The sequence below is a fragment of the Polistes fuscatus genome, unplaced genomic scaffold (genome assembly GCF_010416935.1).
Source record: "Polistes fuscatus isolate 324 unplaced genomic scaffold, CU_Pfus_HIC Scaffold26, whole genome shotgun sequence".
Taxonomy (NCBI): Eukaryota; Metazoa; Arthropoda; class Insecta; order Hymenoptera; family Vespidae; genus Polistes; species Polistes fuscatus.
Genome location: NW_025113103.1, coordinates 116,333 through 135,428, shown reverse-complemented (window position 1 = coordinate 135,428; position 19,096 = coordinate 116,333). Strand labels below are relative to the sequence as shown.

Below are 19,096 nucleotides of genomic sequence, written 5' to 3'. Positions count from 1 at the left end.
GCTAACTATAATGATGTTCGACACGTTTGATAGGTTCGAAAGGAACCAATGAAAATAACGTTTTAATATCGTTGTATCAAATCTTCAATGATCATTCATCGTCAAATATAAATACACACAGTTTAAATAAAATATATTTAATTACCTGCTTACGCATATATAAACTACAATTTAATCATAATTAATCAAATTAATTGAAACGAAAACAAATATATATGTAATAATTGACAGAATTCTATCACATAAATCAATATAACTGAATATATTGTAAAATGAATTTAATTTTGATATCAACATTAATTTGCATTTTAGAATACGTAGTGCCAATTTTAATAACTTATGTAAGTATTAAATGAATAATTGAAAAAAATAGTTCATTATTAATAAGATAAATAATAATATTTACAGTATAAATCAACCCTCTAAATATATTTTGATTTTATCATTTTGTTGTTCGTATAACCATGAAATATTTATTCATAGCTTACAATACATTTATATGCAAAAAAACAAGTGGAAGTTGAATTACGTAAAAAATATGTTGAGGTGAAACAAGAAATGGCAGGTATTTCAATGGTAGATGAATTTTCCAAATATGCTAAACTTCAGAGAAAATCTAATTCACTGGAAAATCAGTTAAATCAAATAGGTAAAGAAATATATTAATGGGTTATATTTGCTAAATTAATATAGAATAAATATATAACAATCTATTATATATTTAGATAAATGGAGATTATCTAAAAGAAAAAAAGCAAGATTAATGATGACTTATGGCTTTCGTATTATCAGTGTAAGTATTATATATTTGTGATAAGTTTAAGTGTTGATCATTAACGTATTAACAATCTAAATTACAAATTACATTATCTATACATTCTTCCTACTAATAGAATTTAACAAATCTTACTTTTTTTTAATAGTATATTATCTAATTATATATTTATATTTATTTAAGGGCATATTAATAATGATTCTTTTGTACATGTATAATAATGAACCCGTGGTGAGACTACCAAAGGATTCATTATGGCCAATTAATTACTTTTTAAGTTGGCCAACTACTCAAGAAGACTCCATTTCTTTATTTATGTGGTTTATTATTATGAGAATAGCTCTATTTAAGTGTAATCAAATTTCAGTTTAAGTAATTATTAAATAAACTCATCTGTAAAATTGAAGTTTATATAATTACAGGGTATCCCAGTTTCTTTCCACAAAATTGTACCAGCATATTCTATAACTAAACATAAGAACAAAATATAATAGGCTTTTAAATACTTTATTAGTAAGTTATAAAACAAATATACGAAACGAACTGGTTTCTTGTTTGATACTATATACGAACAAATGATTCATTCAAATTATAATACCATTTCAAAATGTTGTCCATTATTATGAATGCAGTATTGGCATTATTTTTACTTATAGAATATGCTGGTAGAATTTTGCAAGAAAAACCCTATATATATATAATGATTTGTTGATGCTTCATGAATTAAATATATATGAATAAGAAAATAGTTAAATTATTATTTTGCAGTGATAACAAATTAAAAATAATTATATTATATATTAACTTGATTTATTTAATTTATTAAAATTATAAATTGTAAATTTATATATATATATATATATAACGTTGTATTACTGAAAAGCTTGAATTTATTTGAAATACATAAACTTATTAAATTATTGCTAGTTTTTCATTTGCTTTAAATTCTTGTTGTATTCTCTGTTCGACTTTGAGCAGTAATATTCTATCAGCTTGCAAATTAAAACTAACATATACAGCTTTTCCCAATTTTTTTGTTAAACGTTTAGCTATGTTAGTTGAAGTTTCATCTGCAACTGCACCCATTATCTTTGTACCAATAGGTATTGATTCATAATTTGATCTAAGTGCAAAAGCAAGATCATTCATGACAGATTGTTTAGCATCTCCAATCCATAAATATAAACAATCTTCCATCTGTATAATGTGACAACTAATTCTAACCTCGCCAACGTCATCAATAAATTCATGAAATTTAAAATTGCAAGGATTTTGACTTTGTTGATTGGTTTCCGTGTCATTAGCCATACTTTCCGTCAATTTAATTATTCGTCAGTTATATTATTTAACAATGATCTAAAAATATAAATAATAATAATTTAAAATATAATTACAATGCAGATTCTTTCAAAAAAGCCGATAGTCACCGCTCAAATAATATAAACAATATAAACACAATGTCGCAAGATATTTAGTGAAATCTAGTACTCGATTCTGATTGGTTCGCGTATAAAATCTAATCGAAGTATACGAAAGGTAAAATAATTATTTACAAATTATAGAATTAAATTGAACTATATCGGCAAATTGTCCATTAGAAATATCTATAAAATGTAAATGACGATTATATTTTCTAAATTTCCAATTAGACGCCTTTGTTCGTAACTTAAATATCCGGAAGATTTTAGAACACTTCCGGATGCCAAGCTCGGTCATAGAAGCTTAGAGTCCCTGCTTTCAGCTTGGTAGACCCCTCTTTAGTTCATCGTGGCGCACAGGCGCAACAAGATCTTCTGGTTAAAGTGGATACCATTTTGATCACATGTGAGTATCTCGAGCTGTTCTCGATTTCGGTGAAAACTAATGGTGCTAATTGTCTGAACGAGTTCAAGAAAGTTAAGAATTCGACAGTGAAACATCAGCTGGTTTGTATTGATGCGACAGTGTTAGTTAAACGTCGGGAATTAAAAAATGTAATTGCTCGTGCCGATGACAACGGGCTGCTGGCAATGTGGCTAACACTCTTTCGCGCCATCTTCGTACAATTTTCCTTTAAATACGCGACTAGTACAGATAAAAATATATTATTCGTCAGTTTTTTTGCTTATGTAGTCATAAAGGTGTCAGTATTTAATAAATTATCTGATATCCGATGACCTATCGTTTATGCAAAAACAATCTTTGGTTAGCCTACATATTTCCTTTTGCATTTAATATTTCTTAAGAGAAATGTTCTTTCGATCGTATTTTATATTAAAATCTTTATCGATTGTATTTTTATAATCTATAATTGTGCCGAATAAATGTGTATTTAACGAAAATAACGATAAATTCGATTCCAAACTCGTAACAGTTTAATGCCGGATTTTTATCGTTGTTCTGCCACATGGCCGTTTATGCTCGACTTTTATTCCACTCTGATGCTTTTTATAATTCAAACTTTTTTACTATTGTTATATACGATTAATTCTTACTATTTACGTATTTTTTGAAACACCGGCTATGTATGATCTGTTTAATTCTACCATCTTGATTTACTTTGAAACTGCTTACATTAAAGGACAATTGCTGCTTATACCTAGAATATTTAGTTGAAAATTTACATGATGGTGGCAACTCTGTCTTCTTACTGTTCAATTTTTCATCTATATGATCAAAAGACTATGGTGTGTTTTAAACACAACCATATGTTCTCTTGATTAGTGGTATAAGAATATCCATATTAAATGTATCAAATAACAGAGATAAACAATTAAGATATTATATTCATTTATAATATTGTTATATGATATATACACTTCAAATCTTTAATAATTATATTTTCATAACACATTCGTAGATTCATATATATGAATATTCATCAATATATTCTTTTCTTTTTCTTTCTTTTTTCTTTTTTCTTTTTTCATTTTTCAGATTTATGATCAGATTGTTAATATGTAAAAAATACTTTTATTTGAAATACGTTAAAAATATTTCCTCTCATCAATATTAGTTTCTTTTTCAATATTAGTTTCTTTCTCTACCACCCCCTCTCTCACCTCATTCTTACAATTGAAAAAGATATTTCAAATAAAAAAAAAACACGTTGAATTTTGTTAGAGAAACACATTCGACGATATAACGTAATTATAATTATTTAATGTTATTTAATAATATTAAAAGAAATATTATTTTTATTTTACAAATAGACCTTCACAATTTACAATGGCAGACATTGAGGATACTCACTTTGAGACTGGTGACTCTGGAGCATCAGTAACATACCCTATGCAGTGTTCTGCACTGCGTAAAAATGGATTTGTCATGTTAAAATCTCGACCCTGTAAAATTGTGGAGATGTCTACTTCAAAGACTGGAAAGCATGGTCATGCTAAAGTTCACCTTGTTGGCATTGACATATTTACCTCAAAGAAATACGAAGATATTTGTCCTTCTACACATAATATGGATGTGCCGTTTGTTAAGCGAGAAGATTATCAGGTAATATGCACAATTTATAGTAATAATCATTCATATTCTTATAACGTCTTATTTTATTATTAATTGTTCTAATATAAATATATATATTAATAGTAATGATTCTATTTATTCTTCTGAATTCAGCTGACAGATATATCTGACGATGGGTACTTATGCCTGATGGCTGATAACGGAGATCTTCGTGAAGATCTTAAAATACCTGATGGTGAATTAGGAGCTCAATTACGTGCTGATTTTGACGCAGGCAAAGAATTACTTGTAAGTAATTTTACATTTAATTATTCGTGACTTTTGGAATATTTGAATTAAATTCATTTACAATTACGAAGAAAAGATTTCTTAATGTTGTAATAAAAAAAGAAAAGTTTATTTTAAAATCTCATTACTATTATATGTGTCTGAATAATGGAATATAATGGTAATAAATTATAACTTGTAAGTATTATGAACTTTGACCATTTGTCAATACAATATATTGAAATTAATGTTTAGTTTATATAGTTATATTTTTGGTCTCTTGATTAAAAGAAATATTAATAATACATATTGAATGATTTATAATATTTATGTAATTAGTAATACAATCATTTTTAAATTTCATTTGTGTTAAATTATGAGCATACACTTAATGTTTTTCAAAGATTTTTATATAACAAAAAATAATTATTGATTATATTATTCTATTATATATTTTTTCAGTGCACTGTACTAAAAGCTTGTGGCGAAGAGGTGGTAATTGCCATCAAAACCAACACTGCCCTTGACAAATAATTGTGTTCAGTTTTAATCGTACACAACCAAACTATCCGCTTAGCCAATCGACACCTTATCATTGGTAAAAAAAACATAAGTCCACAGTTCCAACCAACAGCAGTTCAGCAGCGGACAAAAACATCTTTTTATCTAAGTAACATCTACTTACTTACTAATATTAAAAAAAAAACACATGCTAAAGTTTCGAAGCAATGTAAGACAAGAAGAATTGGGTTTATGGAATTCTCAATACCCAGTTTTAGACATACACAATTGCATACACACATAGGCACACACATACGTTGTTTGTTATACAAAAGATACAACTTTTCAACTAAAAGTTGATTAAGAAATAAAAATTGAAAAAAGCCTTTACACATCCTCGATTTTTTTTTTTTTTTGGAGACTTCTCAGTATTCAATGTTTGGAAACAACTTATGTAAAAACCACAAAAGCTTTCTAACTTAATATACACGTAAAGTAAATAGACACGTATTGCTGTTGAAGACCAAGGTTGAGATGCATTCTATAGTGCGGAACAATTTTTCATATGAATCCGATAAATCTTTATATATTAATAACATTTAGTATCCTTTAGTTATTGTTATATAATTTTATGAAGTAAAAATTGCTACATGATACAATGATGTAGATAAACTACATATTGTTAACAATGGCTATAGAGATAATTTGTAATTTTACATATAAGCTTTATAAGCACAGAATGCTTGCAGAATGCTTTTATAAATTATAAATCCATTATTTCTAATTGTAAAAGTATTATCTAAAAAGCAAGAAATAAGTTTTTTAACAAGTCTAAGAAAAATAAGTTTAAGGTAATGAAAAAGATTATTTCGTTTCTTTATAATTTGCCTAAACTATTTCGAATATGTTCTTGTAACATATGATAGTACTTTTTTCAATAAACATTTTTTACCTTAAATCACATGACTGTTATATCACATAAGTTATCTAATAATGATAGCTTACAACGAAATATCGTGACAAATTTTAATTTTATCAACGTGAAATATTTTTTAATCATAAACTAACATGATTTACTATTTTGTCATACATAGCATATTTATATTTATTATTCCAATAATTGCCTTTATTATTAAAAACAATAATTTTCGAAATATTTCTTTCTGTACTTAGTATCCTTTTTTCATTAAATATCCGAATTATTTATACTTTGTTTCTATTATATATTCAAACTTACCCTGCATTCTCCTTTGTATTATTATTCTGTAAGATCGTATTTGTATAAAAAATTGTTCCAGAAAATACAGTCTGAAAAATGTAGATTAATATACAATGAAAAAATAGAAATTGATACAAGACCGTAACCAGAGCTTTTATGGGAAGGTATGTTGTGTGCCCCTACCTCTCGCATATAGTTATGCTAAAAAAATCCTACAAAACATATTTTCATTTCAATAATTTCTCTTCGACTGTCATATAATTATTTCTTTAAGATCTTCATTTATCATATCTTTTTATTAACACGTTCCGTGCCAAGCCATTTTTGCCTGACTTGTCGTTCAAGTCATTTGATGTTTAGCGCATTAAATAAATATGACTACGTGTACCACCGGTGGTACATGTGGCCTGATGGCCTGAATGGCATGGAACGCATGGAACTTGTTAACAAACATCATCTTACCAAAGTATTATATACAAGCATGAGATTGAGACATTGCTATGAAGATATTAATACGTGTCATATGAACTCTCAACGAAGTATTACAAACAACAAGAACCTAACTAATGTCATTTTATCAATGATGAGAGCATTCACGATTAACATCTTTGTAGAATATATAAGTAATCAAAATTTCTGAAGATAATGCCTTCCTTGAGAACTTTGGTTCATTGCACAGTGAACAACCTAACACTTATCTATTATAATCTAAATGAGCAGAAGTATCTAATATTAATATGAAATAAATCATCATCTCTCTCTCTCTTTCTCTCTCTCTCTCTCTCTCTCTCTCTCACTCTCTCTGTATTCCAAATGTGCTATGTTGGACCAGGTTCATATTCTTTAAATGTGCTTTGTTACGGACAGTAGCGGAAGAATGAAGGAGGAGGAAAAGATAATGATTTCGTGTGACAAACAAAATGCGCGAATGCCTAATAGCAAATATGATGAGATAGATCTCTAAGAGAAAAATAAAGCTCAAGTTCTTTTATGTTGAACAATTTGAGCTATCGCATTTTTTATGGATATTTAATTTTCTTCTTTTAATAACAAGTTCACATGGTGTCATCTTAATCATGTAAATGTTCAAGTTTCAGTAATCTTATGTATCAGATGATATTTTCAAAATAATATTGTCCTTGTGTATTACTGAGAAAAATACAATTCAAACTTTTCACAAGAGGCGTCAGGGGAATTTTGTTGAATTTTTATTTCTGAAACATTTCTGATAAAATTCATAAATTTAACAACAATAATAGTTTTTGTTTTGGGTTATAGAATTATTAATTGGAAACTAGATGGTGACACCAAGTAATAAATAATATGAGAAGGAAAAAAAATAAAATAAAACACATTATAACAATATCTCATTGTGCAACATTTAATAAACTATAAACATAATCTTAGAATCGACAATGAGACATAATCTTTTTTAAGCTCAAATAATTATATAACTACTTTAAATGAAACACATTTGATTTCTTATGATTATGAAGAAATAAAAAAAAAAGAAAAAAAAAGAAAAAAAAGCAAAATGTGCACTGTCATCCTTTTTAGAATACAGAGGTTATCATATTACTTGTAATGCAATGAAAACCTATATTAAATAACAAACAAAATGCTAATTATATAAAAATGGTACTGGATTAAAGGAAGAAATATAAAACCAAAAAAAAAGAAAATAAACAAAGAAAACATATACTACTTAAAAGAAAAAAAAAATCATACGTTTGATTTATTATAACAACTACTATATGCTTTAATAATATCTTTGGATGAAATTATTATTCTATGCGGTGGCAGTGCAATAGCAAAGACAAGAAAAGATACAGGACAAAATTTGAAAGTTAAATATAAATAAATAGTGCGTTTAAACACAAATATGCCTTATTTTATTAGACTAGTACATTATGCCAGAGTCTCTCAAACGTTTTTGATAAAACGCATTTGATAACGAACTGTATTAAAGAAATGTTTAGATACTCTGAGACAAATATAATTGTTTAAATTTCTTTTTTCAAAAGGGTATTGTCATGGAACATGGAGATACAACGTATTCAACAATTACAGATTTGAATTTTGCCGCATCACTAATGGTGTAAAAAGAGTCAAACTATTTCAACGAGTCTAATTATCATTTGTAAAAAGTGCCATTTAGTAATACCACTCTGGTTAAGATCGATGAACATTGTGGAACAAATAATTGAATAATAATATGCATTATAAATTGCAATATGAGAAAACAAAAAAATAATGTGTCATTGCTATGAATAGACGCTACAAGCAATATTCCAAATTTCAATTCATTTTTGTAAACATTATTTTGTATTCTCTAAATGTTAATGGTATATAATGTTGCATATATAACATTTGAAATAACCCGAAGAACTATTTGTTGTATATTACAAATACCTGATCAAGAATAATAAAAATTATTTTCTTCCTTTACTGACACGAGTCAAGGGAAGTTTAGTTTCCAAATTTTTCCACATATATATGTGTAAATGCATATAAAACAAAATAATGCATAATAAGTTCTTGAAAAATGCGTTTATTTGTATAAACACATTTTCTTATAGCTTGTAATTTTATTATAGATGATTATGATGATGATGATGATGATGATGATGATGATGATGATGATGATGATGATGATGATGATAAAAAACAAAAAAGAAATATGTAAAGGTTAGAAAAAAAAAATAATCAATAATATTTTTCTTTTTGTTTCTTACAATTTTCGTTCTCTTCTATGGAAAAATGTTGAGAAAAACATTTGTTTTAACATAAATAATAGTGTTAATGAATCTCTCATACAATTTGAATGAATAAATTAAAAATACTTATTATATATATTAATACAAAGATCAGGTAAGTTTAGATTTTAAGTTTTACAAATTTTCCTTTTATATTTTTCTTCAAAAAATTATGTTTTTTTCCTTTTTCTTTTTAAAAAACAGAACACACAAAATAATAATATCTTTTATATTATATTACAAATAGAGTTATATGTATACATACACATACCATCGACCACTTTTTAATTTCAAAACTTTGTTAATGATTATAGGAATAATGGCCTTCTTACCTGTAATACGTATATTCTGTAAGCACGAATAAAAAGACTGAGGAAAAATATTTAATAAATTAACTTTAATGCTAAGACATCTACTTTGCGCGTAGATATGACAAAATAAATAATTCTTTTTTTTTTTATTTTTCATTTGAATTTCAATTTCTTTCTTTTTTTTTTCTATCCATATTGCTTACTATATAATTTGTAAAATTAAACTGTTTTTATTACAATATATATGTATTTGATATTTCCGTGAATAAATGATTAGTCATATATACGTGATAAAAATACACAACATATAATCTATATTATTAAAAAAAAATCGTAAATTCTGTAGAAATGTTGTTTACATTGTAACGGAAATATACGTAACTATTTCAGGATTTAATAAATATATCTAAAAGAAATGAAAAATGTTATTTTAACAAAAAAAAAAGTGTATTAATCAAACGCTTAACACATTCCGTGCCAAGCCATTTGATGTTTAGCGCATTAAATAAATATGACTACGTGTACCACCGGTGGTACACATGGCCAGATGGTCAAATTTAACGTGTACCATAAATGGTGCACGTGGCATGGAACGAGTTAATAATCAAATTACTAATATCGTCAAGTGCGTGTAACTCTTCTCTTCTCTTCTCTGTCGTATAACTGTGTATTAAAAAAATCTAAGAAATTAATTTACGAAGTTAAAATGATGCTATTTTATTAGTAATGTTTTAGCAAATGTTGATTGCATGTGGGTAATATAATATCCTGTTAATATAATAAATTTGAAAATATGAACTCCAAAAATACAAACTTCTTTTATGATTTCGATGAAGTATACGATGCAGTTAATGAATAAATAATCACAGACCGTATCGAACTAATTATATTTTCCAAATGAAGCTTTTTTTTTTTTCATTTTAAAATCTGTCTTATTAATTCCTCGTACACTGTTCAACAATTATAATATATTATTATCGCTCATACACACACATACACACAAGGGAAAAAAAAACTATATCTGCTGTCTGAAAATGAAGAATTTTAGCATAGATATATGGTATTCATTTCATTATGTCATATAAGATGCCTGAAAGATAAAACGTGTACTATTATCAGTATAGATAATGACTCATTTGTATAACGTATTTACTTAATGTGCATAAGTTATTTTTATACCTTCCGTATAATTCAATTTTATACTCCAGTTTGGCCATTCATGCAACCTGCAGTTTATTAATTTATTTTATTTATTTAACGCGGAGAGAGAAAGAGCTTTACCACATGGTATAATCAAAATTAGTCAAGTTAAATACTTTCAAAGTTGTAAAAGTTAACAAATCTTACATACATATATTTTTTTGTTATATTTCTATTTAATTTCTACTTAATGTATTGTACATTTTCGAAAACATCAGATCATCAAATGTTAAAAATATTTAAATCATTGATCCCAAAAATATATAATTTGTAATTTTAGCAAATGATTTAATTAGAAATTTAAATCTAAATATAATATATTTAAATATATATAAACTCCATCAAGCATTTTGGTCTACTTTGCATTATATCGTAACTTTGTTAACATATTTTCTAATATCTATTATTTTTTTCACATAGAGATGTACTAAAGATCTTATTTATCTTTTCAAAATATCTATTTGTGTATAATTGCGAAAAAATGAAGGGGTAAAAAAATAAAGTCAATGCAGAATATGTACTAAAATTTCTTCAATTCAACTAGACTATGATCTTTGTAAAATATCCAGATAACAATATGCATGGAACGTAGTATCAACATACTTCGCATACCTGAATGATTATACTATGCAAGTGCAAATATGATTATTTACTTGCATAAATAGATGAATAATCAAACAGATGAAACATACTCTGTCGAAAGATTGATATATTGCTATTATGCACATGCAAAATATAGGCATTTAACAGAAGTTGATTCAAATAGAATGAATTTATCTTGATAAAAAGAATAATTAAATTTGAATGATACCCTTGCATATTTTGTCATCCGGGGAATAAATGTATAATTTAACAATATTAATATAAAAAAGGTATGAATTTAGCCAAATAAGGCAATTCTTGCTTTTCAATAGGTTGGACGAAAGCAAGAACAATTTGTTTATTCTAAAACATTTTTTTTAGTAACAAATTCTGTTTTATTTATAGATATACATCTAAATCTACTAGTAACTGACTAAAATGTTGAATGCAAAACATGCTGAACAAAGTAAAATTATAGTTAAGAATAAACAAGAAATTAATATACAACTAAAAATGCCCCAGAATAAATCTTTTGCATTTTTTTCTTTTTCTTTTTTTTTTTTTCACCTAGTGTAGAAATAACAGTGTTGCCATGAATTTGTGTATGTGTGATTTTAATTGTTTTGCTTTATCACAATTATAATCGAAGCTTATTTTTTCTTGTAATCAGTTATTAGCATTTCGCCTTTGTAATGCCGCAGCCAAGTCTTGTCTTAATGCTGCTTGTTGCCTTTGGTCTGCTAAAGATTGAACCGATCTTAGACCGTTAACGATATCTTTAGTTTTACCAAAATAAATTTCATTAAGTGTATTTCGAATTTTATTTTCCATATCCTCAACCATTCTACCAATGTTAGCGATATGAGGTGATGTTTCGCTTATTTGCGCATCTTGTTCCACCTTAAATGATAATTAATATAATACAAAAATTAAATAATGTTGAATCTCTAATCGATAAAAATATGGAAATGCGCATTTACCTGTCTGGTTAAGCTGCCTCCTAGATTCATGGTACCTGAACCGTGTTTATTTGTCTGTAACCACAACATCGCAGTTGAAGTTAATTTATAATGCGCGTTTCTACCGGTTGATTTTTCCTGCACTTCAACGACATGTATAGAGTCCCAGCAACCTTTAATTTTTTTAGATCCATCACCAGCTTTTTTTATTAATATAACTGCAGCAAAGCCATGATCGAGATCCCATAAATAAACGGAAGACACACCACCTTCAAAGTAAAGTTCCCGATATTGGTCGAATGCATGATTAGCATCTATTTCTAATTTTCTTAATCTTTCAGAAGGCATTGATCCGTCTTCTAAAGGTGGATCATATGTATTACTCCATGGAGATCTGTGTAATATAAAAATGATAAATTAAAATATTATATTATCTTTCTCTTTCATTTCTAATCGTAGATAGTAATTTTATTACAAACCTATAAGAATCCCCATCTCTGTTATAATCGCAAAGAAGATAATCTTTGCCGGATTCTTTATCTTTTGCTATTTTTAACGGTTGATCTACAGAAGAAAGTAAGTCCTCGCATAAAGAAGGAACTAAATCTATGAGATCGCTTAAATTCTTCTCAATTTGTTGAGGAGGTAATCTTCTCATTAAGTCTAAAGCACAGTCCATTTGTTGTTCAGTCTAAACCATTAATTAATAATATTTAATATTAATACAAAAATTTACAAATGATATATATATATATATATATTATTGAAACACCATTAAGGAGAACGCCATTTTGACATTTCTTCAAAGTAGGTTATAATAAAGTATAATGATTAAATTGCATCCAAACAATAACCATAACAAAACTATCTTATTACAGCTTCTTAGATATTATGATATATATATATAAATGATCTTACAAACATAAACTGTACATCTTGTGTACGTCAACAGATTTTAAAGCAAATAAATGTTCGTGACTCACCATGATATATTGTTCCTAAATTTTCAATTATATATTAAATAATAAGGAAATCAAATTACGACAACACTATAAAATAGAACAATATAACAACAATCACAAAATTGTAGTTAATCCCTAACTGTTTTACTTGCATTCATAAAAAAACGAACATTTAAAGGGCGTGTCGAAGTGACCAGCGATTGGCTGGTTATAATGCGTTCTGAAAAATGAGATTGATGTTCCTATATGGTAAATATATCAATCTATTATAGATTCTGTAAAATACCAAAAATTACCACTTTTAATTGAATATATTCGAAAATAAATAATAAGAATTAAACAATAATGCAAATGCAGGATAATAAAATATATATAAAAGCTATACAATACCACACACCATGAAAAGTAGCGTAATGAAAGAAAATACGATAAGTTAAGATACTTATATCATTACTATAATCCGAATTATTTTTATGAAATCTTTGTTATTTTTTCAATTGTTATAATCAACTTTATTCTAAATTTGCGCTAAAATAAAAAAAAGATTTGTTTCTTTTATAACTACATTAATTTCGGATCGAACTAATAATGTAACTAGTGATTTTACTCGGCCAATCATAAATGTTGTTCTTTTATTATCACTTTATCGTGAAAACTTTTGCAGTACATTGGAAATTTATTACTAACGTAGGTTAATAAAAATATTCGATTAATTTATTTATTTTTACGTTTTTAGGATCCATTTTTGATTTTAACGATTCCAATTTATTGAATATTAGTTATAAAATATTAATTATATAAACATTTTGTCAAATATATAAACCTAGTATTTCTTGTAAACAGTACTTTAGGTAGTTTTCCGAATAAAAATAAGTGTGAAAAGCAAATAGGGGTTTTTAGTATACACCCCCTCACTTCCCTCATGAAATATTTATTTCTTTAAAATTATTTTATATAAATTTAGCACAAATTGAATAGCACTTATAAACAATTCTAAAATCTATATAAATCTTTAATTATTTTTTTTTGTTTCCATTGCAATTCAAATAAATAAATATACATGTAAATTAAAAATGTGGTACTATACTTGTTAAGTTGCCATTTCCTGTGAACTTTGGAATATTGCGGTCTCGAACTTCGATCTTCCTAATCGCAGCTTTACCAAGTAATACTGTTTAGATTACAATAATTAAGTGTAGTATTACCAACGAATACCACATCTTCAATAACAGGATTATGCTTTAATAAAGCATATCAAATTCCCAACAATATGCCAAATTAGGTAAATATATATTAAAAAATATAAGTGATAAAATATCAAGCGATCATGTATGAAAAATGTGTATATATATATATATATATATCTATGTTTAATATCTTCTTATTAAACAAATGTTTATTTAATTAATGAATTAAAATAATCAAAATATTAATTTATATTTATTACTAATAAATGAATTGATTTTGATATAAGATTAATTATAACTAAATTGTTATTAACTATGATTATTTGAATAACTTGTCACTTATTTCTTCAATTCTCTATTCATTTATAATTGTATCAAACATTTAATATCAATTTAAGGTTCTTAAAGAGATAATATTACATAAATACACTCTTAATTAGTATCGTCTAATTTAAATCAATTTAGGACACCTTATATAATATTTTAATTAAAAAAAAAATTACTTTGTTATATATAATTCTATTTTTAATTAATTTTAGTCGTATTCTATCGTATATCCCTAATGCTTTGTTTATCATATATTTGTGTAGAAAGTAAATAACGTATTTGTAGAAATTAAATAGAAATGTATCTATTATTTATATAGTCGGTAGAAAAAAAAAATTAATATTTTGAATGAATACTACAATTATTTATTCTATGGAAGAATTAAGGTATGTATTATTTTCCAAGTATATTGCAAATTTTGTTTTAGATTGAGAAATAAGTATATGTCTTCTACAAAGCGCACAGTTTAGAAACAATAAATTACAAGATGGGCATCCTTTCCTCGTTGAAAAGATCATCGATCATACATCTTATGCTTGGCATTACATTTTTTACATCTGGCTTAATAATAAATTTCTTCCAATGTATTTTATACTTTGGACTTAGACCATTCTCTAAGTATTTTTATCGCAAGATCAACTATTATCTTTGTTATTCATTTTATAGCGGTAAGTTTGTATGGTAGAAAATAACAATAGAAAATATTTCATAATAATTTACTAATAATATTTATAATGCTTATATTTTATTTATAGAATTAGTATGTATGGCAGAATGGTGGTCCGGATCAGATGTTATATTTTACATAGATAAAAAAGACTTTGACAAATACTATGGCCATGAACACGCATATATTCTGATGAACCATAGTTATGAAATAGATTGGCTAATCGGATGGTTAGCATGTAACCGTTTAGGTGTATTAGGGGTAAGTAATAAGCTATGTATTTGTATAGAAAAAAAAAAAAAAAAAAAAAAAAACAATGAAAAGAGAATTTAACATGATCTTAAAAATTACAGAATTGCAAAGCGTATGCCAAAAAATCTATACTATATATTCCTGCATTGGGATGGGCTTGGAAATTTGCTGAAAGTATCTTTCTAGAAAGAAATTGGAACAAAGATAAAAGTGTGATAGGACATCAAATTAAAGAATTAATAGAATATCCTGATCCGATATGGGTAAGTAGTAATTTTTAAATAACATATACTATTACGCTTTATATTTCTAAATATATTTCATAATTTTCAGTTATTACTATACGCAGAAGGGACGCGTGTTACACCAAAAAAGATAGAGGCTTGTCAAAAATTTGCCAAAGAAAAGAGTCTACCAATTTTAAAATATCATTTAACTCCACGCACAAAAGGATTTATTTGTAGCATTCCCAATATGAGAGGAAAATCAGTGGCTATATATAATATTCAAATAGCATTTAAAGAAAGCGATACCGTAAAGCCTACCATGACAAATTTACTATTAGGAAAAAAAGTAGAAGCTCATATGTATATGAAAAGAATACCTTTAAGCGAAGTACCGGAAGATGACGAAGCTGCTGCTGACTGGTTGCACAAATTATATCAAGAAAAGGTTTTGCATATTTTACATTATATTCACTTGCAAATATTATTATACAATATTAACTTTTTTGTTAGAAAAATCTAAGGAATCGTTATTATTTGTTTTCCTAATAGGATCATATGATGGAAAGTTTTCATAATACTGGTGATTTTTTTGCAACAAGTGGTGTCCCTAAAACAGACACATTCAGATTAGAGAGAAGGTATTATTCTTTGTTCAATACCATATTTTGGTTTGTGGTGGTATTAGTACCAATGATATATTATCTTATTCAACTATTTTTATCTGGCTCAACTTTATACTTTTCCATTGGATTGGGCATCCTTCTTATATGTAAGTATAAAATAATTTTATATAATAATTATATTTTTATATAATTTTTTTTATTTACGTTAACATACAAAGTATAATATACTTACGTAATAAGAATTATAAATAATATATATTAATATATATCACTTGTTTTATAACTGATTTTTTATTTAATTTTTGTTTTAGTTTATCTGCTAATGGATAAAACAATTCAAATGTCTGAGATAAGTAATAGTTCATCTTATGGAGCTGCTGATGCAAAGAAAGTAGAGTAAAGTCTAATTTTTTGGCTATATAGACCAATAATATTTAATATATATATATATATATACATATATATATATATTAAACAGTGTCAAAAATGATTATTTTTTAAAGTATCAATGAATATGTTAAAAATCAATACATAAATAAGGCTTATAAAATATGAACTTATGTTTTTGTTCGATCAATCTTAAATATGTTCGATATAGATTAGATTTATTAATATATTCATATGTATCTATATTTCAACAAGATTTATATCTTTTTGTGTTAATTTTTTTTGTATACACTAATTGTTATTGTTAATAAATGTTTTAACCTCAGGTTGTTAGTAAACGAAAATCAATGCTCAACTTCCTTGGATAATTGTTTCATGATGCTTTTCTTGATAGCCTTCAATAGGTTTAGCAATATATTTAACAGTACGTAATTTTCCTCTAGCATCATAGTAACCGTAGTGACCTTTTACTGTACCATCATTGAAACGTTCCTCTAATCTGTATTGTCTGTTTTTTCTAAAAAACGATTAAAATGATTTTATTTTAGCTAATAATACTACATGGACAATTTGAACATAGTAGGAGATAGCAGAGGAAAAAGTCTTTAGAAAAATATTTGAAACCGAAGTGGGTAAGTAAACAGACGAACTCAGGAAACTGCATAATCAAGAAATTGAAGAACTTTATAAATTACTAAGCATTGTAGGAATAATGAAATCCTGTAGATTAAGATGGGGGAAGACACATAGCATGATTGGGAGACTAATGACGCTGATAAATCAAGGTCTCTACTATACATTTTGATTCGACTTGAATATTTAGTAACAAACATAAGACAACGGATAATTGAGATCCCCGGTAACCAAAGTCTCGGTTAATCGAAGTCCTATTGTATATTGTTATTTCGATTCTTACCCAATTCCGGTATCAAATCCAAAGATATATGTTTTTGGACCTTCATGGCCTCGTATTTGAAATTCTACTCTATCCCCATCAGGTGAAATTTGTGATACATTTGTAGTAGACTTTTTTTTATCATTTTTATTATACCCAATTTGATTTTGTGAAGTTTCCTATAAATATAATTATTTGCGATTTCTTTATACGTGTTATAATTCAGTTTATGAATTTTTTTATGAAATATGTGTGTATATATTATCATAATTTATTTATTCATTTTATATAATTATATCGTTCAAACTTTTACCTTTGTTACGTTTGTTGGCGCGTGATCGCGAATGTAAGATAACTGATCACTTTCAATTGTAGGATCTGATATGTTTGGTTTTACAAATTTATGATTCTTTACATTATACTGATTCTTATTTCCTTGTTCATTTTTATGTTTCAATTCTTTTTTCCTTCTATTAAAATAAGTATAATAATCTTTACTTGTTATTAATGGTGGAACTAAATTTGTTATTAATTTTTTATTATTTCCATTATCAACGTTTTTTCTCAAATTTGTATCATTGTTTTTACATGAATTTTCAAGTCCACATTTATTTGTTGCATTTCTTAATACATAATCAAGTTTTGATACTTTTACAGTGTTAATATCATTTGATTGCTTTTTTCCTATGTTTTGTAAATTATCTTTTAATATTATTTTATCATCGTAAATACCGCTATTTATTTCCAAAGGAAATAAACAAATTAAAACAATTCCAATTAACTGCAAATAAAAGAAATATTTAATTAATTGCATATACATTAATGCATTTTTTTATAAATAAAGTATTTCACGTAAAAATAATGTGAAAGTAGTACACTTTTTATTCAAATGCTACGCTTTCACGGTTGATTACATTTTATGGTCAATAATTCTAATACCCTTTCAAAACTAGGAATTTCTTACATTTTATAGATAAAATGAAACAATAAATATATACTTACAATGTATGTTACGTTGTACATTGTTTCCCATAAGAAAGCACAAACTAAACTGCAACTTATTATTCCATGGAGTATATTTAACTGAAGCTTAGAACTTTCCAATATCCCCCCTTCTCCATTAGATTTAACGTTATTCAGTTATTTCTTGCTTTATATAAGCATTATTGTTAGGAAGAATAATGTTTATTTAATTTTAATTGCAATATTTTCATTTTTCTCTATTTATCTTGCATAAAGTTTATTTAAAAAAAAAAAACAAATGATTAAATAAAGTAAAAGTACTGTATAATAATTTCGATAAAATACACTTCATTTTATTCAATAGTAATTATTTATTTATCAAAATGATCTAGCGAACAGACTAATTTCATACAGGAAATAATTAAATGATCCATGTTTCCGTAGTATTGTAGATTATTAAATGGAGCAAGGAAATGTCAATTAAACTAGAGACAATTTTATTAGTCTTTCCTATGAATGAAAATTAATATTACAATTGAATCTCATTATTTACGTAGATAAATTTATGGATCAGAATATATAT

The 19,096-nt window shown here is 26.1% G+C and overlaps 6 protein-coding genes across 9 annotated transcripts; 3 read left to right on the top strand and 3 right to left on the bottom strand.

Moving 5' to 3' along the window:
* The first annotated feature begins 46 nt into the window (after positions 1 to 46).
* LOC122518707 (guided entry of tail-anchored proteins factor 1-like) lies at positions 47 to 1,181 on the top strand. The gene is made up of 4 exons (XM_043637761.1): positions 47 to 341; positions 484 to 649; positions 726 to 793; positions 959 to 1,181. Exons 1-4 carry the CDS (start codon positions 273 to 275, stop codon positions 1,145 to 1,147), a joined length of 492 nt encoding a protein of 163 aa, XP_043493696.1. The 5' UTR covers positions 47 to 272; the 3' UTR covers positions 1,148 to 1,181.
* Positions 1,182 to 1,650: 469 nt separating this feature from the next.
* On the bottom strand, positions 1,651 to 2,408 carry LOC122518709 (proteasome assembly chaperone 4-like). Its single transcript, XM_043637765.1, has one exon. It carries the CDS (start codon positions 2,081 to 2,083, stop codon positions 1,688 to 1,690), a length of 396 nt encoding a protein of 131 aa, XP_043493700.1. The 5' UTR covers positions 2,084 to 2,408; the 3' UTR covers positions 1,651 to 1,687.
* A 107-nt stretch (positions 2,409 to 2,515) lies between these two features.
* LOC122518708 (eukaryotic translation initiation factor 5A) lies at positions 2,516 to 5,386 on the top strand. Of its 2 annotated transcripts, none has more exons than XM_043637762.1 (4): positions 2,516 to 2,599; positions 3,967 to 4,258; positions 4,382 to 4,516; positions 4,958 to 5,386. In XM_043637762.1, exons 2-4 carry the CDS (start codon positions 3,983 to 3,985, stop codon positions 5,027 to 5,029), a joined length of 483 nt encoding a protein of 160 aa, XP_043493697.1. In that variant the 5' UTR covers positions 2,516 to 2,599; positions 3,967 to 3,982; the 3' UTR covers positions 5,030 to 5,386. The 2 variants fall into 2 exon arrangements, with proteins under 2 accessions (XP_043493697.1, XP_043493698.1); XM_043637763.1 differs by lacking the exon at positions 2,516 to 2,599 and adding an exon at positions 2,606 to 2,700.
* A 5,612-nt stretch (positions 5,387 to 10,998) lies between these two features.
* Positions 10,999 to 14,161, bottom strand: LOC122518698 (F-actin-capping protein subunit beta). Of its 3 annotated transcripts, none has more exons than XM_043637740.1 (4): positions 14,073 to 14,161; positions 12,503 to 12,714; positions 12,045 to 12,417; positions 10,999 to 11,964 (listed from the first exon to the last, which is right to left on the bottom strand). In XM_043637740.1, the coding sequence occupies exons 2-4, from the start codon at positions 12,700 to 12,702 to the stop codon at positions 11,731 to 11,733; spliced, it is 807 nt and encodes a 268-aa protein (XP_043493675.1). In that variant the 5' UTR covers positions 12,703 to 12,714; positions 14,073 to 14,161; the 3' UTR covers positions 10,999 to 11,730. The 3 variants fall into 3 exon arrangements, with proteins under 3 accessions (XP_043493675.1, XP_043493674.1, XP_043493673.1); XM_043637739.1 differs by lacking the exon at positions 14,073 to 14,161 and adding an exon at positions 13,007 to 13,227; XM_043637738.1 differs by lacking the exon at positions 14,073 to 14,161 and adding an exon at positions 12,796 to 12,828.
* Positions 14,162 to 14,178: 17 nt separating this feature from the next.
* LOC122518696 (1-acyl-sn-glycerol-3-phosphate acyltransferase gamma-like) lies at positions 14,179 to 16,999 on the top strand. The gene is made up of 7 exons (XM_043637734.1): positions 14,179 to 14,267; positions 14,927 to 15,167; positions 15,255 to 15,427; positions 15,520 to 15,681; positions 15,752 to 16,090; positions 16,195 to 16,414; positions 16,580 to 16,999. Exons 2-7 carry the CDS (start codon positions 14,987 to 14,989, stop codon positions 16,666 to 16,668), a joined length of 1,164 nt encoding a protein of 387 aa, XP_043493669.1. The 5' UTR covers positions 14,179 to 14,267; positions 14,927 to 14,986; the 3' UTR covers positions 16,669 to 16,999.
* Positions 16,878 to 18,573, bottom strand: LOC122518664. The gene is made up of 4 exons (XM_043637697.1): positions 18,553 to 18,573; positions 17,864 to 18,331; positions 17,572 to 17,729; positions 16,878 to 17,172 (listed from the first exon to the last, which is right to left on the bottom strand). Exons 1-4 carry the CDS (start codon positions 18,571 to 18,573, stop codon positions 17,007 to 17,009), a joined length of 813 nt encoding a protein of 270 aa, XP_043493632.1. The 3' UTR covers positions 16,878 to 17,006.
* Between the last annotated feature and the right edge of the window lie 523 nt (positions 18,574 to 19,096).